Source organism: Trichosurus vulpecula, chromosome 1 (genome assembly GCF_011100635.1).
Source record: "Trichosurus vulpecula isolate mTriVul1 chromosome 1, mTriVul1.pri, whole genome shotgun sequence".
NCBI classification, from domain to species: domain Eukaryota; kingdom Metazoa; phylum Chordata; class Mammalia; order Diprotodontia; family Phalangeridae; genus Trichosurus; species Trichosurus vulpecula.
The window spans coordinates 63010581-63034848 of NC_050573.1; the positions used below are offsets into that span (position 1 = coordinate 63010581).

Here is a 24268-nt window from a genome sequence, read left to right on the forward strand (position 1 = left end):
TGCCCCCATAGTTTACTGACTGACTTGCTGACAATACCCTTGAAAGAAATAAAATTTGAAAGCTTGAAAAAGAACAAACTAACCCGGGGGGCCATTGAAAACTAGACTTACCATAAGAACTTGGCCAGGTTCCTGCCTATGGGGCATAATAAATGCTTGAGTCATTCATTGCCTGTTAGCTCAACAATATGTACGTCACACTAAACCTGGAACAATTTATTCAGAAACTGCTTGGCTCTCGGTTTATAGATTTGAGTTCCTTCTCAAACTCCCCCATCCCCAGGGTATTTTAGATTCCTTTAAAAACAAACAAAAACCCCTACAACCTTCATGGTTATTGCAGGAGTTCATTATTTCTGTCACTTATGATTTTGTTCTTGTCTCCTAAACCTTTAAACCAGGGAACAGAAACAGAACCTCTGGGCCCATAGAGTTGCATCATCATGTCCTGTTCCTGCCTCCTGGGCCCAGATGCTCTGTGATAAATCTCCATGGAAACTATTCTGAGTGTGACCAGTCTGGTGTTCTGGGCAACAGCAGAAACGTCAGAAATTTCACAAGGAAAACACTTCTTTCCATGGGAATATAGAGTCATGAGCAGCAGTACAGTGTAATAATTAAATTATTAATAACCTTGGAACCAGGAAGACCTGCTTTCTAGCCCCATCCCTGACACACACTGGCTGTAGGGCACCCCAGCAAAATGACTAAACTTCAGGCAACTCTCTCCAGGGCTCTAAGTTGAAGGGGAGGTACTGTTCTGTGTGGGTAGAGGAGTTTCTCATACCAGGGAAATCACAGGCCCAGGACCAAAAAAAAATTAATAGACTCTTATAATGTCAGTGCCAGGAGGGAAGTCAGAGCTGGGAGGGACCTAAACATAAAACACAGAATGTTAGCACAGAAAGGGCCTTGAGACCATAAAGTATAAAATGTGAAAGCTGAAAGGGGCCTACAAGAACAGAACGTTGACTGTTAGAGCCAAAAAAGACCTTACAGAGACCCCGGTCCAACACAAACTGAGGCCCATAGCACAAAAATTTGTTTTACATGACTGTGCACATTTGTGATGGTTTTGTTTTCATTGCCTTCTCTAAGTGGGGGACTGGAAGATGGAGGAGAGAGTGGGGGATAGAAAAATGAAATAAAATTGAATTTTAAAAAAGAAAACCTGAGGCCCAGAGAGGGGACATGATTTGTAAGTTAGTGGCAGGCCCAAGACTCAAAACCCAGGTTTTCTGAGTCTTGATTCTTTCCCTTCAGGGAAAGGACTGAGGACTGGCTTCTTCGAGGAGCATCTGCTGCATTCCAGATGTCGGTGACTCATTCATGGGCAATGGTCCTAGCGCGATGTGGCTCCTCAACTTTCCCTCTGGAGTGACTTGAGCTAAAGAGTTTCTCTTTGATCGGCTGCTTCTCACGTTCTTCATCTGCATTCCTCTCTAGCCAAGGCTGAATTCTCTTCTTAGGACTTTCTCTTTGTGTTGGTTCTCTTCTGAATTATGAAGCTGATCTGGTAAATTAGTGTCACAGCCAAAGAGAAGACAATAACCTGGAGGGAAAGAAGAGTTATTCTTGTTCAATTCATTCATTCTGAAGTCTTTACTGAGCACCTACTGTGTGCCTGCACAGCTAGGTGATATAGCAGATAGAGCACCAGGCCTGAAGTCAAGAAGACTCATCTTCCTGAGTGCAAATCTAGCCTCACACACTTACTAGCTGTTTGACCCTGGGTAAGTCACTTAACCCTGTTTGCCTCAGTTTCCTCATCTGTAAAATGAGCTGGAGAAGGAAATGACAAAACCACTCCAGTACCTTTGCCAAGAAAACCCCAAATGAGGTCACAAAGAGCTGGATATGATTGAAAAATTGCCAAACAAGAACAGCAAAAACAATAATGCTGTGTGCCTGACCCTGTGCTAGGATCTACAGCTCAGGGGAGACCGATGAATTGACCATGGAAACAGCTCACGTTCCCATAGCGCTCTAAGATTTATAAAGCATTCTCCACACAGCTCTGAGAGGCAGGCAGCATTAACTGCATCTTATAGAAGAGGAAACTGAGATTCAGACAGCTGAAGTCACCACCGTGACCCTAACATCACAGAGCTCACAAGAGCCAGAGGTAAGATTCAAATGCACTGACTCTCTAGACTGCACCCCCAAAGCCCTTTGGAAATAACAAAATCCACACTGTGCATCGCACCAGGTTGGGATGAGGATGTTGCCTTATAAACTGGAAAGAACCAAAAAAAATGGGAGCCATTCCATCGCTGGAAGCCCTGGGAGGGCAAGAAGCTGGTCCGCCCCTCCTAGCATAGAAATGTAGAGGGAACTGGTGTTAGGCAACATTCAGGGATCTGTGTAGGAGGGATGAGACACAAGACACAAAAAGCAGTGAGCCGGGGGTTGGGTGGCAGGTTTAAGTTCCAACTCAGCTACTTGTTCACCTCAAGACACTGGCATGTTGTCTCATCTCTCTGAGCCTTGTCTTCCCCATCTGTAAATACTAATAATGGCTATTTACAAATGAAGAAACTAAGTCTCAGAGATGGTAAATTACTTTATGCCTTGAAGAGTCAGAATCGAACCCAGGTCTCCTGATTCCAAATCCAAGACTTTTCCCACTACACCAACTATAAATGGTGAAGCAGGGGAGGGGAGTACAAAGGATGCTTGGAGTCAGGAGTCCCAGCTCACTTTGTGACCTTGGGCAAGTCACCTAACTCAGGTCTGTTTGCTCTTCTGTAAAACAGGAGAAACAGTATTTCTACTCCTAGTTGCCTAGGGTGGTAACATTAACCCTAACCCCCACACACGCCATTTATTCTGTTCTCTCTCTCCTTTCATCCTGTCCCTCCTCAAAAGTGTTTTGCTTCTGACTACCCCCTTCCCAATCTGCCCTCCCTTCTATCATCTCTCCCTTCTTATCCCCTTCACTCCTTGTAGGGTAAGATAGATTTCCATACCCAATTGAGTGTATATGTTATTCCCTCTTTGAGCCAATTCTGCTGAGATTAAGGTTCACTCACTCCCCCTCACCTCCTCCCTCTTCCCCTCCACTGTAAGAGCTTTTTCTCGCTTCTCTTATATGAGATAATTTACCCCATTCTACCTCTCCCTTTCTCTTTCTCTCCCCTCTTAATTTCATGTTTTAGATATCATCCCTTTGTATTCAACTCACACCTGTGCCCTCTGTCTAGATATACTCCTCCTAACTACCCTAATAATTAGAAAAGTTCTTACGAACTACAAATATCATCTTCCCATGTAGGGATGTAAACAGTTTAACGTTATTAAGTCCCTTATGACTTCCCTTTCCTGTTGACCTTTTTATGCTTCTCCTGAATCTTGAATTTGAAAGTCAAACTTTCTTTTTTAAATTTTATCATTTTTATTTAATATTTTAGTTTTCAACATTGATTTCCACAAGATTTAGAGTTACAAAATTTCTCCCCATTTCTACCCTCCCCCCCATTCCAAGATGGCATATATTCTGATTGCCTCGTTCCCCAGTCAGCCCTCCCTTCTGTCACCCCACTCCCCCCCATCCCCTTTCCCCTTACTTTTTTGTAGGGCAGGATAGATTTCTATGCCCCATTCCCTATATATTCTGTTTCCCAACTGTATGCAAAAACAACTTTTTTTTTGAGCATCTGCTTTTAAAACTTTGCATTCCAAATTCTCTCCCCTCTTCCCTTCCCACCCACCCTCCCTAGGAAGGCAAGCAATTCAACATAGGTCACACATGTATCATTATGTAAAACGCTTCCACAATACTCATGTTGTGAAAGGCTAACTATATTTCCTTCCATCCTATCCTGTCCCCCTTTATTCAATTTTCTCCCTTGACCCTGTCCCTTTTCAAAAGTGTTTGCTTTTGATTACCTCCTCCTCCTATCTGCCCTCCCTTCTATCATCCCCTCTTTTTTATGCCCTTCCCCTTACTTTCCTTTAGAGTAAGATACCCAGTTGAGTATGTATGTTATTCCCTCCTCAAGCTGAATCCGATGAGACCAAGATTCACTCATTCCCCCTCACTTGGCCCTTCTTCCCTTCCCACAGAACTGCTTTTTCTTGCCACTTTTATGTGAGATAATTTACCCCATTCTATCTCTCCCTTTCTCCCTCTCTCAATATATTCCTCTCTCATCCCTTAATTTGATTTTATTTTTTTAGATATCATCCCTTCATATTCAATTCACCCTGTGCCGTCTGCTTATACATATGTATATTCCCTTCAACTACCCTAATACTGAGGTCTCATGAATTACAAACATCATCTTTCCATGTAGGAATGTAAACAAAACAGTTCAACTTTAGTAAGTCCTTTATGAATTCTCTTTCTTGTTTACCTTTTCATGCTTCTCTTGATTCTTGTATTTGAAAGTCAAATTTCCTATTCAGCTCTGGTCTTTTCATTGAGAAAGCTTGAAAGTCCTCTATTTTATTGAAAATTCATATTTTGCCTTGGAGCATTATACTCAGTTTTGCTGGGTAAGTGATTCTTGGTTTTAATCCTAGCTCCTTTGACCTCCAGAATATCATATTCCAAGCCCTTCAATCTCTTAATGTAGAAGCTGCTAGATCTTGTATTATCCTGATTGTGTTTCCCCAATACTCAAATTCTTTCTTTCTGGCTGCTTGCAGTATTTTCTCCTTGATCTGGGAGCTCTGGAATTTGGCAACAGTATTCCTAGGAGTTGTCTTTCTGGGATCTTTTTCAAGAGGCTATTGGTAGATTCTTTCAATTTCTATTTTACCCTCTGGTTCTATTATATCAGGGCAGTTTTCCTTGAATTTCTTGAAAGATGATATCTAGGATCTTTTTTTGATCATGGCTTTCAGGTAGTCCAATAATTTTTAAATGATCTCTCCTGGATGTATTCTCCAGGTCAGTGGTTTTTCCAATGAGATATTTGACATTGTCTTCCATTTTTTCATTCCTTTGGTTCTGTTTTATAATATCTTGATTTCTCATCAAGTCACTAGCTTCCACTTGCTCCAATCTGATTTTTAAGGTAGTATTTTCTTCAGTGGTCTTTTGGACCCCCTTTTCCATTCGGCTAATTCTGCCTTTCAAGGCATTCTTCTCCTCATTGGCTTTTTGGAGCTCTTTTGACATTTGGGTTACTCTATTCTTTAAGGTGTTATTTTCTTCAGTATTTTTTGGGTCTCCTTTAGCAAGTCATTGACTTGTTTTTCATGGTTTTCTTGCATCTCTCTCATTTCCCTTACCAGTTTTTCCTCTACTTCTCTTACTTGCTTTTCCAAATCTTTTTTGAGCCCTTCCATGGCCTGAGACCAATTCATATTTTTCTTGGAGGCTTTTGTTGTAGGCTCTTTGACTTTGTTGACTTCTTCTGGCTATATGTTTTGATCTTCTTTGTCAGCAAAAAAGGAATCTAGAGTTTGAGTTTTTTGAGTCTGAGTTTGAGTCTGAGTTCATTTTCACTGCCTGTTCATGTTCCCAGCCAACTACTTGACCCTTGAGTTTTTTGTCAGGGTATGACTGCTTGTAGAGTAGAGAGTACTTTGTTCCAAGCTTTAGGGGCCTTGTGCTGCTGTTTTCACAGCTACTTCTACTCCACCATCACCCCAGGCTCTGTCACAGCAGCGCTCCTCCTCCCCTAAGAACTGCCAACCAGGACCTCAGTCCAGATCCAAGCAGATCCTTTGTGCCCACAAAGCGCTCCTTGCACTCCTGCTCTGATCTGCAGCTAGATTCCTCCTACTGTGTGAGCCAGGGACTTGGGAAGCAGCTGATTCTGGAGCTCTGGAAGCAGCCTCAGGAACTTCCTGCTGCTGCCACCACCACTGCTGCACTACCTCCACCACCCCCAGGGCTGGTGGCCAGACCTGCCTGAACTCGATCCCACAGTTTCCCACTAACCTGCTTTTTGGCATTTGTGGGTTGAGAAATCTGGTAACTGCCACAGCTCAATGATTCATGGCCGTAGGGCCTGTTCTGCTGGCTGATTTCCAGTCTGCTCTGTCCTGGTGTGGCCCATGCTGGGCTGCGTTCTGCTTCCAGCACCATGCGATAGACCCATCCAGGCTTTCCTGGGCTGGAGACCTGTTTCCCTCTGCTATTTCATGGGTTCTGCAGCTCTAGAATTTGTTCAGAGCCATTTTTTACAGCTATTTGGAGGGATTTGGGGGAGAGCTTAAGCAAGCTCCTGCTTTCCTGATACCACCTTGGCTGAAAGTCAAATTTTCTATTCAACTCTGGTTTTTTCTCAAGAATGCTTGAAATTCCTCCATATCACTAAACGCCCATTTTTCTCCTCTCAGATTATAGTCAGTTTTGGTAGGTAGGTGATTCTTGGTTGTGATCCTGGCTCCTTTGCCTCGCGGAATATCATAATCCAAGCCTTCCGATCTTTTAATGTAGAAGCTGCTAAATCTCGTGTTACCCTGATTGTGGCTCCATGATACCGGAATTGTTTCTTTCTGACTGCTTGCAATTTGGCTATAATATTCCTGTGAGTTTTCATTTTGGTATTTCTTTCAGGAGGTGATCAGTGGATTCCTTCAATTTCTATTTTATCCTCTGGTTCTAGAATATCAGGGCAGTTTTCCTTGATAATTTCTTCAAAGATGATGTCTAGGCTCTTTTTTTTTTTTGATCATGGCTTTCAGGTAGTCCAATAATTTTTAAATTATCTCTCCTGGATCTGTTTTCTAGGTCAGTTGTTTTTCCAGTGAGATATTTCACATTATCTTCTATTTTTTCATTCTTTTGGCTTTGTTTTATTGTTTCTTGATTTCTCATAAGAGAGGGTTTTGTACACAATACTGAGGTATAACTCTTGCTCCAGCCTCCTTTTGTCAGCCCTCCACAGTGGATAAAGGACTGGCCTTGGCCTCAGAAAGACCTGGTTTCCAATCCTTCCTCAGACACTTACTAGCTGTGTGATTTCACTCTCAGTTTCTATATCTTTAAAATGGGGATAATGGCAGCTCTATCCCACAGGGTAGTCCTGAGGTTCAAATGAGAAAACGTATGAAAGGCATTTTGCAAACCTCAAAATTCTACTTAAATAGGTTGTTGTCATTCTATAATGATAACTCTATTTACCTCCATTGCCAAAAGGCCCAGGGCCAGTCCAGCAATCAGATATAGGTTACTTCGTCCCCAGGTGACTATCTTTTCCAAACAACCTCCTGTGTGGATCAACCTTTCTGCCTTCCAGGCTTTCAGATTCTGGGTCTCATAGCCACACATGGTGTTAAGAACATTCTACAGAAGAAAAGGACCCCCCACAAAAAAAATTAGACCAGTACACATTAGGTTTGTTCTCCAACCCTTGCAATTCCATCTAATGCAACTTGACATACATTTATTTAGTGCCTACTGTGTACAAGGCCCAGCACCAGGAACCAGTCAGAATAGTTGGGACACATAGCCCAACTACTTTGCCCTTTGCTTTTCAGAACTTTCAGGATCCAGAGCAAGCCTTGGGAGGCTATCTTGGTATATTCTTTGTTTTTCCTTTAAGTCGCATTTATGGCTTTTATTCTGACAACATAGTCATTAATAGATTTATTCTTTCCCCTTCCCCAGAGATTCTTCCTTCAAGACCAAGAAAGACAGGTAGAGCCAGCTAGGTGGCGCAGTGAGTAGAGCACCAGCCGTGGAATCAGGAGGACCTGAGTTCAAATCCAGCCTCAGACACTTGACACACTTACTAGCTGTGTGACCTTGGGCAAGTCACTTAATCCCAATTGCCCTGCCTTCCCCCCTGCAAAAAAACAAAAAAGAAAACAAAAACAAACAAAAAAAGTAAACAGGTAGACAAATGCTACCAAAATGGTGACCCTATCAACTTATTCTGTATCCCACAAAAGGAAAGTGGTACTTTTCCTCATCTCTTCTTCTCCTGGATCAAGATTTCTCCAGGCTCACTTTACCATTACTTCTCTTTACACACTTTATGTTCCCAATAAATTTAATATCTTATTTTTCCCAATTACATGTGAAAACAATTTTTAATATTCATTTTTTAGAATCGTGAGTTCCAAATTCTTTCCTTCTCTCTCTTTCCTCTCCCCTCCTTGAGAAGGCAAACAATTTTATACAGGTTATATATGTGAAGTCATACAAAACATTTTCATATTCATCATGTTGTGAAAGAAAACATGAAAAGAAAGTTTTTAAAGTATGCTTTCAGTCTGCAGATGGAGAGCATTTTTCATCATAAGTCCTTTGGAATTGTCTTGGATCATTGTATTGATGAGAATAGCTAAGTCATTCACAGTTGATCATAGTACAATATTGCTATTACTGTGCACAATGTTCTCCTGGTTCTGCTCATTTCAGTTTGCATCAGTTCATGTAAGTCTTTCCAGGTTTTTCTGAGAGCATCTTGTTTGTCATTTCTTATAGTATAATAGCATTCCATCACAATCATATACCATAATCTGTTTAGCCATTCCCCAGTTGATGGGCATCCCCCCAATTTCCAATTCTTTGCTACCACAAAAAGAGCTGCTATAAATATTTTTGTACATATGGGTCCTTTCCTTTTTTGTTTTTATCTCTTTAGGATGCAAAGCTAGTATTGTTATTGCTGGATCAGAGGGTATCCATGGTTTTATAATCCTTTGGGCCTAGATCCAAAATGCTCTCTAGAATGGTTGGATCAGTTCACAACCATATCAGCAATGTATTAGTGTCTCAGTTGTCCCAAATCCCCTCCAAAATTTGTCGTTTTCCTTTTCTGCCAATTGGATAGGTGTGGGGTGGTACCTCGGAGTTATTTCAATTTGCATCTCTCTAATCAATAGTGATTTACAGAATTTTTTTCATATGAATATAGATAGCTTTGATTACTTCATCTTAAAACTGCCTGTTCATACCCTTTACGTTCACCTACCCCTATTGGCCTCAGATTCCTCATGTGTCAAATGAGCTGGAGAAAGAAATGGGAAACCACTCCAGTATCTTTGCCAAGAAAACCCCAAATGGGGTCACAAAGAATTGACATAACTGAAAAAAATGACTGACCAACAACAAAATAAAATATAATTTGAGAAAGGAGAGCATATTAGCACCAGGAAAGGACTAACTGGAGAAGGCAGACTGTAAACTGAACCTTGACTAAAACTAGGAATTCTGAGAAGGGAATGCAATCCAGGCATAGGACACACAACCTGTGTAAACATTCGGAGGTAGGAAACATTAAGTTTCCTTAGGAACTTGGAACATCAAGTAGCCCTGATCCCCCTGAACCCTCAGAGTCCGCTTGAAGTTCTTGGTAGGTTTGGAATCGCATGGGCAGCTTCACTTCTCTGAACAAGAATAAGATGGGGGTCTGGAAGACAGCAGAGCAAAGTACATATCTCCTTGTATTGTTTATGTTTGGGAGACTGCCCCGGTGATTCCCATGCTATTAATCAACCCCAGAGTTAGACTAAATGAGTGTGGGCCTGAATTTCTCTTCCTTGAGATGCCAGAAAAATCTAGTGGAAGGCCATGCAGTATAATGGAAAGGATGCCCGAGTCGAAGGACCTGGGACAAATCTTAACTTCTCTGGGTCTCGATTTCCTCATCTATAAAATGAAGGCATCAGACTAGATGACCCCTAAGGCCTCTTACAGAATCAGAGGTATAGGATAGGGACCGCACCTACAATTTCTATTTGGGTCCAGAAGACAGAACCAGTAGCCTTGGGTAGAAGTTTCTAAGCTTTAATAGATCTCTAATAGGCAACCCCCCAAATGAGGAAAATCTCTTTATTTGTGTAGGTCAGCATCTTTACTGCAACTTATAGTCATAGAGAGTTGCCTTAGAGACCACTGAGAGGTCAAGTGACTTTCCCAAGGTCACACAGCCAAGAGGCATTAGAGGTAAGACTTGAACCCAGATCTTCCTAGCTCCAAGGCCAGCTCTCTATATATCACATCTATGATTTTATTGTATATTGCCAGATTGCTCTCCAAAAATGTTTACATTGTACCAGTCCATAGTTCTTCCAATGACATATCACAATGGTTGGTAACCTTCTGAGAGAAACAAACTATTTTCTGTAATTAGTCTATGACCAAACCAGAAAAGGTCTAAATTCAGACCTAGCGATGGATATATACCTGCCATCCAAGGGCCAGTCTAGCTAAGTGCAGAGAAGCATATTGACAGAAGACTGGACATGAGAGGGTGAAATTATTTGGGTCCCAATAATTCAGGAAGATGGTCTCCTGGAGGATGGAGGGATTATGAACTCTACCAGTAGAGGGAGCCCCCACTCAAGTGAAATCAATCATAGATCTTCAGTAGGATTGGAGTAAATATAATTAATTCGCTATACTTTGGTAGCCTTAGTATTGTAATTAGTTCCTCCAATAAATTCTACTGTCATGCTTCCCAGAGGGAGGAGGGGAGGGGCACGGAGCCTGGGTTCTCGAAGGTTATGGTAGCAGAGCACAAACTCTGTGTTCCTTTTTGTTTTTTCCTCTTTTTTTTTTTTTTGGAGGGGGGATGGCAAGGCAATTGGGGTTAAGTGACTTGCCCGGGGTCACACAACTAGTAAATGTGTCAAGTGTCTGAGGCCAGGTTTTACCTCAGGTCCTCCTGATTCCAGGGCTGGTGCTCTACTCACTGCTCCACCTAGCTGCCCCAAATCTGTGTTCTTTTGATGGGTTCTTCCAGGATGGGAAGGCTTTGAGTCCAGGCCTGGCAATCACTGACTGTATGTGTGTCTGTCACCTGAGGAACAATGTGGTTAAAGCTGGAGGGGCTTATCCTGATAGCATTGGCCTCAGGTGATGAGGTTTTTCCAGCTCTGGAGCCTAAAAAGAAACTATCTCTGTCTAAGTGACTTGCCCAGGGTCACACAGCCAATAAGTGTCTGAGGCCAAATTTGAACTCAGGTCTTCCAGATTCCAGGCCCAGCACTCTATCCACTGAGCCACCTAGCTGCTGTTAAGTCCTGAAATAAATCAAGTGGAGGAAAAAGGCTTCTTTAATCTTCTTTTAAGAAGGTCTCGAGCCTGGGGCATCCAGATATCTGAATACATGGCTATCCACCAAGAAAACTTACAGAAAGGTTTTTATAAATTCAGAAGGAAAAAGGGAGGGGTCGCATGAAGAAAGAGGCCTGGTCATGAGGTTCCAGCCACCTTTGGCAATCTGAGCAAGAAAACCCACTTCATTCTGGTTGTTTTTACACTTCATGATCCAACTTGCCCCAAACCTTAATGAGGGGGTGAGGACACTTGAAGTCACTTTCTGTAGCTGTGGCTAGCCCCAGTTAATCTCTGTTTATAGACTAAACCGAGCTTAGATTCCCAAGGTGGAGCCCAGTCCAACATAGTTAAGTTGCCTTTAAGACCAAGGATGCAATGACATTCCTAGGATTCTTTAGAGGGAGGGGTTTCTGCTTAAGCTATAGTCAGGATGGCCTTTTGACAGAGAACGGAATATTACATTTGATATTAACAATATTAAAATTAATTTTCCCATCATTGCCTTTTAAATCATACAATGGAGAAGAGGAACAGAAAAAAGACCCTGCTCATACCAGGCACTCACCTGTTCCTCCTCAGGGACACAGCAAGAGAAAGGGACAGCACAACGTTCCAGGCTTGGATTGGAGATGCTGCAGTCAAAATATTCATTGTGGGACCAGTCTTTGTAGGAACGCACCCCACAGCACTCAAACTGGAGAGGAAGATCAACATTAGTACCAGAATGTCGAGGTAGGCCTTGGCTTCAGGCAGGGCCTGGCCTAGGTGCCTTCTCAAGCCCTCTCAGGGATTCTACAGCAAAGAAATCGTAAGGCTGTGGAGCTGATGCCAAATCAGTCAACGAGTGGTCATATGATGCTGAGCCCATGGCTGGAGGGAGGACACAGGCTGGGAGCTTTCTATTACCTGGAGGTAATACACAGAGGCTTAATTATGTAAGGCCTCATCAATATTGTGTTTTAATTCCAGGTGACCCTGGACTCTCAAAAGCTATGGTTAAGGAGTCACCAGCTCTGACAGATTCAGTCAGGATAATGTGATCTCCTTGAAGGGAAGGACTGTTTTGACACCTCGTAGCTACTTGAAAAATGTTTGCTGAATCCACAAGCATTGCTTAAGTGCCTACAATTGCCAGGCATGAGACTAGGTGCTCGATATACAAAGATAATAATGAAATTGTCCCTGACTGCAAGGAGTTTGCAGTCTATTGAGGGGATAGGACATGTGCATGAATAACTGAGTCCAAAGAATGTACAAAGTGATTTCAAGAGGGAGAGAGTTCTAATAAGTGGAGGAGGGATCAGGAAAGGCTTATGTCCAAGGTGGCAGCCACATACTTTAAAGGAAGTCAGGATTCCACAGGGGCGAGAGGAGGAGAGGGAGCCTTTTAGACACAGGACCGTTTGTGCAAAGGCATGAAGGCAGGATGTTAGCAGGCCAGTTGTGCTAGAATGGAAAGTGCATGGAAGGAAGTAATAGAAAATCAGACTGGTGAGGTAATGGGGAGCTCGATTGTGCAGGACTTTAAATACCAAACTGTTATAAGGTACCTTCCTCAGCAAAGTGGGGGACCTAGGGCTCAAACGTCTGACTCCAAACCCTGGGCTCTTTATCTAAAACCTGGGCTAAATCACTGAAGATTTCCCCTGCCAAGTCAAATGGAAGTGTGCCTCACAGTGTGCAATAGGGTTATCCTCAGAAAGGTGTGAAGGGCAGGGATTTACTTGGGTATCAAATTACTAGGCTGGTTAGAGGCCCCATTTCTCCCCTCCTCTCAGGTTTATATGAAACCTCAAGGAAATCAATGGAAATAGAGTCCAGAACTAGAGAGGGGACAGCCCACTATACTCTGCTGGTCAGATTAACATCCAGAGGATCATGGCCACTTCTGGCAACTCCAGGTACAAGTATCTTGATAAGCCAGAAAGTGTCCAGAGGAAGGCAACCAGGAGGGTGGGAAGCCACATGTTGAAAGTAGATTTTGGAGAGAACATAACTGACTTCACTTTGTGCTATATTTGCTGTTTTATGTTTAACTTTTCTGTGTGACACTGAATGTACTGATATCCCCTTCTGTACCACCTTTCCCCCCAATCATTTTACAGTTACAAAAGAAAACTCATAGAACTTTGGATAATTCTGGGAACGAAACTACTTCTCTCTATTCTATCTAATAAGACACATAGTAGAAGCTTAAAGGGGTAGCTAGGTGTAGCAGTGAATAGAGTGTTGGGCCTCAAGTCAGGAAGATTCATCTTTCTGAGTGTAAATCTGGCCCCAGAGACTTATGAGCTATGAGACAAGGTTTCTTTATCTGTAAAATGAGCTAGAGAAGGGAATGGCAAACCACTCCAGTGGTTTTCTCAAGAAAACCCTGAATGAGGTTGTGACTAGAAAGGACTAAACAACTACAAAATGCTTAACAAATGCTAGTTAGCTGATTGCCAAAGAAGATGCTCTTTTCTCTGGACTGATGCCAATGGCCATGCTAGAGGCCTTTGCACCGTTTAAGCAACCTTTTTCTTTAGCTAAAAATGTGCCTACTCCTTCTCTTAGGTGAGTAGCTACCAGCCAGTGTCTTGCCTGAAGCTTCACCAGCTGTAAAGTGCTACAGGTGAATTTTGCTAGGTGAGGTAGTCTTTAATATCTTAAAAAAAAAAAAAAGGAATCTTTCCCAGCATTTTTTACCACAAAAAGTATAATCCGGCTTGCACAGTAGGTGTTACTGTGAGAGGCTGTAGCTTTTGGTCAGAATGATGTTTGGTTATGGACATTTGTTCATCATTTATTCTCAACATGGAAAATATCTTTTCCCCTTTAAGACCTTATAGTTAGATATTTTTGTTTGTCCTCCTTTGCTTTCAGTTTAAATTATTTCAAGATTTTTCAAATGTTCTTCAATAATGGTGTGATTTCCATTAAGGATGGAAATCAAAGTTGCCTTACTCATAAAAAAATGTACCTACTCTGTGCCCTAGAGGATACTATCAAAAACTGCTTTGTTAAACCTGACTGTGCAACGTATGTGATCTTACCCAAATTCTTAGCTCTGGAGGAAAGTGTGGTGTGTATGTGTGTGTGTGTGTGTGTGTGTGTGTGTTTACATGTATACATGGAATTGTGAATATGGGATTGTGGAATTGTGAAATATATGTCCATCGCCTGCCATTGGAGTGTGTCACACTCCTGAGTAGATAAACACCTGTCTGTCTGTAACTTAGGCTGGCTTTTTTGTGCAGTGACTCGCAATACATACGCCATATGAAGACTAGTGGAAAGACCTGAAACCGTTTAACTGAAGACTGGAAGGACCTGATTTTGTTACATTTTTGTCTTGGTACCTAAGTACCTTGTGCTTGGCCTGCAACAGACCCTTAATAAGTACTTACTGGTTGATTGATTGACAGGATATCAGTCTTCAAGAACTGGAAAGTCGGTGGCTCAGTGCACTGGCCCTGGAGTCAGGAGGACCTGAGCTCAAATGCAGCTTCAGACATCACTGACCCTGGACAAATCACTTAACTGCTGTCTGTCTTGGTTTTATCCACTGTAAGATAGGGATAACAGCACCTGCCTCCCAGGGTTGTTGTTAGGGTTAAATAAGATGATATTTGTGAAGCACCTGACACATAGTAGATACTATATAAATGCCAGCTGTCATTAGACTTGGCAACTAGAGCTTTCTCAAGCTAGATTGAGCTGTTTTGGGAGGTAGTGGGGACATGGTTGGGATACTTCAAGCAAAAGTTGGATGACCACTTAAATAGTGTGTGATAAAGGGGATTCTTTTTCAGGTTTTGGTTACACTCGATATTCTATGACATCAAGATTCTGTGACTCATTGATCCTTATTCCCAAAAAGTTAATGGGAATTCACTTGAAGCAGAACTGGAAGAACCTTAGAGATCACCTCTTCCAAACTCTTAATTCTACAAGTGAGGAAACTGGACCCCGGGTCACTCAGCCAGGTAGCAATGGCAGGTCTCCTGACTCCCAGACCAGGGCTTTTATTGGTACAATACGCCACCTGCTTCTTACCTTTTTCTGTATGTAGTCAATGAGATTTTGTAAATCCAGGTCATCCCGGTAGCTGGCTATGGCTTTTCCCATGAGAAATGCAGCCTTGTCCATCACCTGCCGCTCAAAACCAGGAGAAAGTGTTTACTGGACCCAGTTCTCCACTAACTGTCATTAACCCACCTCCCTGGTAGAGCTCAGAAAACGTCCAATTATGATTCTTCTATCCAAAGACTGATCCATTCTGTCAGAAAACTGAACTTAACAATCCAAAGATTCCCACGAATATCCTTCCTCTCCCTTAACAAGAGCTAACATGTATATAGTGCTTTAAGATTTGCAAAGTACTCTACAATGGTATGTCTTTCCATCCTCAAAACAATTCTTTGGAATGGGTGCTGTTGGTATTCCCAATTTATAGATGAGGAAACTGAGCCAGAGAGAATGAGTGATCTGCTTAGTGCCATATAGCTCCATGCCTGAGACAGCATTTGAACTTAGCTCTTCCTGACTCCAAGGCCAGCACTCCATCCACTGTGCCACCTAGCCACCCCTTTCAATGAGCCTACACCTAATGAGGTAAGCTTCACGGTGGGATAGAAAAGGCTCTGGATGGAGAGTCAAAGCTGCCTTAATGACATTATTGTGAAACAATGAGACCATGTTCTGCAGGCCAACTAGCTGGGTGACCTGGATAGATAACCCACTTTCCCTCTCCATGCCTCTGGCTGCTCATCCGTAAAAATAGCTGCGGGGGAAGGGTTGGGGGTGGGGTGAATTAGTCTTCCCAGGCCATCTAACACCCCAGCTCGAGTATTCAGTGTTCTAAGGGCTCTCCCAGCTCTGACATCCTGGGTTCTAAGGGCCCTCCCAGCTCTGACATTCATTGTTCTAAATTCCCTTCTAGCACTAACATTCTATATTCCCTTCCCAGTCTGATATTCTTTGTTCTAGAGTCCCTTCCAGCTCTCAATTTCTAAGTTCTAAGGATACCTCCAAGTCATTTATTTGAATGAACCAAGCACAACTGCAAGAGAAAAACATTCAGATTCTCCCCTATTTTTTTTCCTCCTTGGAGAGGTCTATGATTAAGTTCACAGTCAATGCAGAAGGCTTGACATGAGGTAAGCTTTCAGGGTATTCCAGCATCCATCAGAATCCAGAGCCTTCTTGGTTCTTGTTACCTGGCCAGAGAAGAGAAAGGCCACTCCCACAGCCACAATCTGGAGCATGAAGATGAGCAGCAGCATCACAGCAAACTGAGGGAAAAAAGCAGCATCATGAGAAACTGAGCCTGCTCTCAGCCACGGGCTTGTGCATGACAGAAGGCAGGGCTGAAACAACAGGAACCCCCTAGTCAGGAAATCTCAGTTCGAATCTAGGTCCACCGTTTACTGGATGTACTCGTGACCAGGGAGAAGTCACATTACCTTTTCCTGAGCCTGTTTTCTCATCTGTAAAATGGGGATTATAATCCCTGCCCTGCCTTCCTCAGGGAGAAGGGCTTTTGTGAGCATCTGGACTCACTGGACATAAAAATGTCTGAAACCTACAAAACCCCCCTACAGAACACGAGAGTGAGTGGCTAAAAATCATTTCGGAGCAAATCAGTGGCCTCGGAGTATGAAGCCTGGCCTTGAAGAAAGGGAGGTCTCCCTCTCGTGGCTGTTAATTAGTACTGCGTAGTGTACCAGTTAGATTCGAAAATTAGAAATAGATGGAAAATTCTTCTTACACTTTTGGGGGAGACAAGTATATTATTAAGGGGAAAGTGCAAGCAGAATAAATTTAGCAAGTCACCTTTTCACATCTCAAATTGACGTCAGTATTGTAACCAGAGTTTAAAGAGCAGTTTCCAACATTTTGCCTACTTACAATAGTAAAGGAGCCCCAGCAGCTGCACTGCAAGGGTGGGGAGACAGCACCTGTCCTAGCCCCAAGGAGGGCACAACCTTCTCTCCCACTCTGAGCCTGAGTGTAAGCAGCAGAGAAAAGCAGGGAGAGCCTGACTATCTGGCCAGGTTTATGCTTTGCAGGAACAGAAGGACCTTTGGCCATAGTGTCCCTGGGAGCAGGGGTTTCCTTGGGCGTCTGTAGCTCCCCTCTAATCTGTACATATGCAGATTTCTTACCATTTTCAGCAGCAAGGGCATATCCCTCAGGGCACCAGTGCAACCCACAAAGGTGACAGTGAATGTGAGAGCCCCTACAATGATTACAATGAGAGAGGGCTCTGCCAGGAGGGAATCCACGGCACCTGGGAGGCATGAAATGCACATCAGTAAAGTGTCTAGTATCGTAATTTAGTAATAATATTAATGATTGACATTCATTAATGTGATTAATTTATTTTACTTATTATTAGCTCATTCACAGAGTGATTTCCTTATAACGATAGGAGATTGAGAATGTAAATATCATTTCTACATTTTATAGAAGAGGTATCCAAGCCTCCAGCAAAGTGTAACTGACTTGCTCAGAATCACATAGCCAATAAATAGTGTAGTCGGGATTAGAATCCAGGTCCACTGGGGCAAAGCCAAGATGGTGGCTGGAAAGTAGGGACTAGCTGGGAGCTCCCAGCCGAGTCCCTCCAAAAACCTATAAAAAATGGCTCTGAATGAATTCTAGAACTGCAGAACCCACAAAATAGCAGAGGGAAGCAGGGCTCCAGCCCAGGGCAGCCTGGATGGTGTCTGGGTGAGGTCTATCCCACACGCAGCTGGGAGCTGAGCAGAGCCCAGCGTGAGCGGCGTGGACCAACCAGACCAGAAGCCGGGTGGAGCGTGCCCTAGCTCTCTGAATCAGTGAGCTGCAGCAGTTACCAGACTTCTCAACCCACAAACACCAAAGACAACAGAGAAGGTTAGTGGGAAAAGCTGCGGGAGTAGAAGGAGTTGGCAGTTTGGCCACTGCCCTGGGGGCAGTGGAGGTGGGGCAGCTACAGAACTACAGCTGCAGTTGCTTCCCGCTCCAGGCCCAATTGGTGGGAGGAATTAAGTGGCGGATCAGAGCAGGAGTGAAGAGACTGATGAAGATCTAAGTCCAGTCCAGGTTGGGAGTTCTTGGGGAAGGAGTGCTGGTGTGGCAGAGCTGGCACATCCCCCCAAGCTTGGAACATAGTTCTCTTAACTCTACAAGCAGTCATACCCTGCTGAAAAACTCAAGGGTCAAGTTAGTTGGTTGGGAACATAGCCAGGCAGCGAAAACGCACCCAGATTCAGTCTCAGACTTTGGAAGCTTTCTTTGGTGACAAAGAAGACCAAAACATACAGCCAGAAGAAGTCAACAAAGTCAAAGAGCCTACAACAAAAGCCTCCAAGAAAAACATGAACTGGTCTCTGGCCATGGAAGAGATCAAAAAGGATTTGGAAAAGCAAGTTAGAGAAGTAGAGGAAAAATTGGGAAGAGAAATGAGAAGGATGCAAGAAAACCATGAAAAACAAGTCAATGACTTGCTAAAGGAGACACAAAAAAGATACTGAAAAATATACTGAAGAAAACAACACCTTAAAAAATAGACTAACTCAAATGGCAAAAGAGCTCCAAAAAGCCAATGAGGAGAAGAATGCCTTGAAAGGTAGAATTACCCAAATGGAAAGGGAGGTCCAAAAGACCACTGAAGAAAATACTACCTTAAAAATGAGATTAGAGCAAGTGGAAGCTAGTGACTTGATGAGAAATCAAGATATTATAAAACAGAACCAAAGGAATGAAAAAATGGAAGACAATGTCAAATATCTCATTGGAAAAACCACTGACCTGGAAAATAGATCCAGGAGAGATCATTTAAAAATTATTGGACTACCTGAAAGCCATGATCAAAAAAAGATCCTAGATATCATCTTTCAAGAAATTCAAGGAAAACTGCCCTGATATAATAGAACCAGAGGGTAAAATAGAAATTTAAAGAATCTACCAATAGCCTCTTGAAAAAGATCCCAGAAAGAGAATTCCTAGGAATATTGTTGCCAAATTCCAGAGCTCCCAGATCAAGGAGAAAATATTGCAAGAAGCCAGAAAGAAACAATTTGAGTATTGTGGAAATACAGTCAGAATAACACAAGATCTAGCAGCTTCTACATTAAGAGATTGAAGGGCTTAGAATACGATATTCTGGAGGTCAATGGAGCTAGGATTAAAACCAAGAATCACCTACCCAGCAAAACTGAGTATCATGCTCCAAGGCAAAATAAGGATTTTCAATAAAATAGAGGACTTTCAAGCTTTCTCAGTGAAAAGACCAGAGCTGAATAGAAAATTTGACTTTCAAACACAAGAATCAAGAGAAGCATGAAAAGGTAATCAAGAAACGGAAATTGCAAGGGACTTACTAAAGTTGAACTGTTTTGTTTACATTCCTACATGGAAAGATGATGTGTATGATTCATGAGACCTCAGTATTAGGGTAGCTGAAGGGAATATGCATATATGTATATATATGTTTATGTATATATATATATATATGTATATGTGAGTGTGTATGTATGTATATATGTATGTGTATATATATATGTTTATATATATATATAGAAAGAGAGAGAGCGGGCACAGGGTGAGTTGAAGATGAAGGGAAGATATCTAAAAGAAATAAAATCAAATTAAGGGATGAGAGAGGAATATATTGAGAGAGGGAGATAGGGAGAGATAGAATGGGGTAAATTATCTCGCATAAAAGTGGCAAGAAAAAGCAGTTCTGTAGGAAGGGAAGAGAAGGCAGGTGAGGGGGAATGGGTGAATTTGACCTGAGGAGGGAATACCATACATACTCAATTGGGTATCTTACCCCACAGGAAAGAAGAAGGAAGAAGATAAAAAAAGGGGGGATGATAGAAGGGAGAGCAGGTGGGGGAGGAGGTAATCAAAAACAAACACTTTGGAAAGGGGACAGGGTCAAGGGAGAAAATTCAATAAAGGGGGATAGATTAGGAAGGAGCAAAATATAGTTAGTCTTTCATAACATGAGTATTGTGGAAGGGTTATCCATAAAGATACGCATGTGACCTATGTTGAATTGCTTGACTTCTTAGGGAGGGTGGGTGGGAAGGGAAGAGGGGAGAGAATTTGGAACTCAAAGTTTTAAAAACAGATGTTCAGAAACAAAAAAAAAGTTTTTGCATGCAACTAGGAAATAAGATACACAGGCAATGGGGTGTAGAAATTTATCTTGCCCTACAAGAAAGGAAGAGAAAAGGGGATGGGAGGGGAGTGGGGTGACAGAAGGGAGGGCTGACTGGGGAACAGGGCAACCAGAATATATGCCATCTTGGAGTGGGGGGGAGGGTAGAAATGGGGAGAAAATTTGTAATTCAATCTCCTGTGAAAATCAATGCTGAAAACTAAATATATTAAATAAAAAAATTAATAAAAAAAAGATAAAAAAAAGAGAGATAATGGGATCAAGGTGTAGAATGAGATGTATACTTTTTGGACACTGACTATGTCTATATTAGACAATGCAATGTAGAAATTTGCTTTGTTTTGCTAGACATATTCATTATAAGAGGTTTTTTTTTCCCCTCCCAATGGAGGGAGGAGGTGGGAGAAAGAGAAAATAGATTGAAAAAATAAAATTAAATAAAAAATAATAACTTCCATTTTCAAAAAAAAAAAAAAGAATCCAGGTCCACTGACTCAAAATCAAGTGTTCTTTCCCTCATACAACACTGTATCCCTCATCAAAGCTGGGCTTAAGGAGGATGACCATGGGCCCACATAGGATGGATTAGAGGGAGAGAGACAAGTCAGGGAAGCCAGTTAAGAGGTTACTGTGATAATCTAGAAGAAAGATGATTAGGCTTAGAGGAAGCACAGTGAGAAATGAGAGGAGGGAAGGGACAGATGCAAATTTTGATGATTTCTACTTTTCTATTGTCATAACCTGCCTCATGCACAGAGAAAGGGCTGCTCAGTTAGTGTGAAGTGAGAGGTTCTGACCTGTGGGTTCCCCATAAATATCTCGCCAGTCCTGAATTGGTACCTAACATTTCACCATTAGAGATTAAGTCTTCTGGATGTGCAGTGGGGTCTGGCATATACACAGAGCAACTCTGATGGCATCTCCCCAAGTAGAGAGGTTAGGGAGCCTTCTTCTAAGGAGAGTCCTGATGACACACAATGGAGGTGTCTGAGAGAGACAATGGAATATTTGTAGATGGTCTGTTAACTGGTTCTTTTTGGCTAAACATGTAGCGAATGGGAGACTCTTTGAAAAGGCTGCAGAAGCATTCAGAAAGGCCTGAATGGGCTTCACTCACTCTTTTCCATCACCTCTTCTTTAGCTGCTTGTAGTTGGACTCCTTCACTGAGAGCATCCAGTGGGAGGCAGTACTGTAAGGGGGAAGGCCTCGGGTCTTCTCAACCCTGAGGGCATATGGCCCAGTGAATAATGGTCCTTAGTCCTTGACCTCTAAATTTTTCTTTTCCCTTTTAGAAGGGAAGAGTGGATTTCCCAGAATCTGGGTTGTGTGGCCAGTTCAGCAGCAGTACCCAGAGAAGCAAGGAAGGAGGGGCTTTTAGGAATGACCTTCCAGAGCCAGCCTAGTGGCAGCCAAGACAAGGACTCATCCAACGTGATATAATAAGTGAACTAAAAGTGAGCTTACTCTGCCTAGAGAGTATGTTGTTATTGTTCAGTCATTTCAGTAACGTCCAACCCTTCATGACCCCATTTTGGATGTTCTAGGTAAAGATACTGGAGGGGTTTGCCATTTCCTTCTCATTTTACAGATAAGGAAACTGAGGTAAACAGGATTAAGTGACTCGCCCAGGGTCACACAGATAGTAAGTGTCTAAGGCAGGATTTGAACTCAGGAAGATGAGTCTTCCTGACTCTAAGCCCAGTGTTCAATCCATTGTGCCACCTAGCTGCCAGGGGAGAGCATAACCCTGAAGTATTGGGAGAAATGTTTGTACTTGGTGCTTCTAATATTTTCATAGCAAATATACCTTTGTAAAAACTAAGCGATATTGAATGGTTAAAGGGAAATGGGGCCCAGTTACTAGTTCTTCATAGTGGAGGGAACACAGCCAAGTGGGGGCTTAAATAGTTGGAATTAGAGAAAAGAGACATCCCCAAATCCCCCAGGGTACCAAAGAACCCTGAGGGACAGATGGAGCCTTTCCTGCTCTGAGAGAGTACTAAAGAAAGAACCATTTTTCTTGTTAAAATGCAAATATCTCTGAGAACCATATTAAATTGCAATCAGTCATTAACACTTGAGTATGAATTATATTATCTAACCTTATCATCAACAAATATGTAATGAGGCCTTCTATTTGAAAAGTACTGCTTTTTTGTCATGGGGAAGATACAGCTAAGACATGGTCTCTCTCCTCAAAGACTTCATTGTCTAGTAGAGGGCGTGAGACATGTGCAGGAATGACTATGATATAAGACAGCACTGACCTCTAGCTGAGAGCTATACTTTAGGGAAATCAGGTAAGTCTGGATAGAAAGGAGGGTGTAGGAGGGGACTCAGCAGAAAGGACAGTGCTGGGAAGGGCAATCCTCAGGAGAGAAAAAAAGTAGAGAATAGACACTAAGACCACTAATAAATACGTGTAGGTTCCATTGTCTACTGAATAAATTCTAAGTTCTTTAACTTTTTACCTGAGACCTTTTGTGTTCTGACCTTTCGCAGTTACACACTTTGTTCCGGCCAAACTGGACTTCTTGCTGTTCTCAGAATGCTGTATAAACCTTTAGCTTTCCCACTTCTGTATCTTTGTCCATGTTATTCCCTCTGCTTGACATGTTATTCCCTACCTCCCAAGCCCTTCACCTAATCTCTGTATGTCAAAATCTAACTCATCCTTCAAAGCCCAGCTTAAATCCTACCTCCTCCATGAAGCCTTTCCTGATTTCCCCCTAAATTTCAAGTGGCATCTCTGTATGCTTGGAATATCTTCCACTACCCCACCCCATCCAATCTCAGAGGTAAGAGGGTCTTCAAGGGGTATCTAGTCTAACTTGTACCTTAACAGAAATCTCTTCTATACCATCCCCAAGAAATGGTTGGTCATTCCACCTCTGCTTGAAGGTTGAAAGGAATCCACTACCTCCCAAGGTGGACCACTTTCCTTTGGAGTACCTCTACATTGGGAAGTTTTTTTTCATTGTCAAACCTAAATCTGCCTTCCTATGACTTTGGTTCTGCCCTCTGGGGCCAAAGAGAACAAGGCTAATTCATCTTAAGTGTGACAGCCCTTCCAATTATTGAAGATAATTGAGTGAGAACTATGCTTCACACACCATGTAGCCACCCAGCCAAGCCATCTGGCCCTGTGCCCTACTACATCACCACTGAAAAAGAAGGAAAAAACAAAACCAAAACAAATCCAGGGCCTGGATCAGCTTTTGGAGCTCCTACTCTATACCCAGCTATCTTCATCTCTGGGCAGCAACTCAAATAGTCTACCATGACGCACACCAAAACAAACCACGTTTCACACTCCATCCAGCCCACCATCTTGCTATCCATCCTGCCACTGGTGAGCATACCTTCCCTCCACATCACCAGTACCACTCCTCTCCATTCTCCATCCCAACCCAAAAAACTCAGTAATCAAATCAATACTACCTTATTCCTGGAAAAGGCAAGTCAATTGATTTCCCTATGCATGAACTCACCTTCCCTATGACTCCCCCCACACTCTCTTCCCAGGCTACCATTGCCTTTTACGAATTATCTCCACTTAACAGAATAAGCTCCTTAAGGGCAGGAGCTGCCCCACTTTCTTGTATACCTATTGTGCCTCACATGTACTAAGTACTTCGTAAATTTTTTTCATTCATTCACTTTTATAGCTCTTCAAGTAGTAAGACAATACAGGAATGATAATAATCCCTCAGCGTGGCTGTCATGATGCAGAATCCTAGAATAATAGAATTTTAGTGTGGGAACTCAGAGATTAGCTAGGACAACCCAAGATAGGTCATGGAGGACCTCGAATGCCAGGCTAAGAGGTTTGGGCTTTAGTAAGAGTAAATCAAAGTGGCAGCATTTGCCCAGAGGCTATAGAATGGTTCTGTGCTTTTCTCACAATAGCTTCAAGTGGTATAAGTGTATGTAAAGTGCTTGACAAATTGTAAAGTCATATATATATATATATATATATATATATATATATATACACACACACACACACACACACATACACACACAGACATAGGTGTATGTGGCACATAGGGGATAGAGAGAGAGCAGATATGGAGCCAGAGAAGCCTGGGTTTCTGACCCAGGGCTGGTCATTTAACTTCCTGTCACCCCAATTAATTCT

The 24268-nt window shown here is 42.5% G+C and overlaps 1 protein-coding gene across 1 annotated transcript in view; it reads right to left on the reverse strand.

Moving 5' to 3' along the window:
• Positions 1–1465: 1465 nt before the first annotated feature.
• The window catches only part of LOC118845323 (tetraspanin-33-like), a 29765-nt gene continuing 6962 nt past the window's right edge, over positions 1466–24268 (reverse strand). The window contains 6 exon segments of the mRNA XM_036753223.1: positions 1466–1552; positions 7082–7243; positions 11535–11663; positions 15008–15109; positions 16171–16245; positions 17119–17243. Coding sequence (XP_036609118.1) covers positions 1466–1552; positions 7082–7243; positions 11535–11663; positions 15008–15109; positions 16171–16245; positions 17119–17243 — 680 coding nt within the window.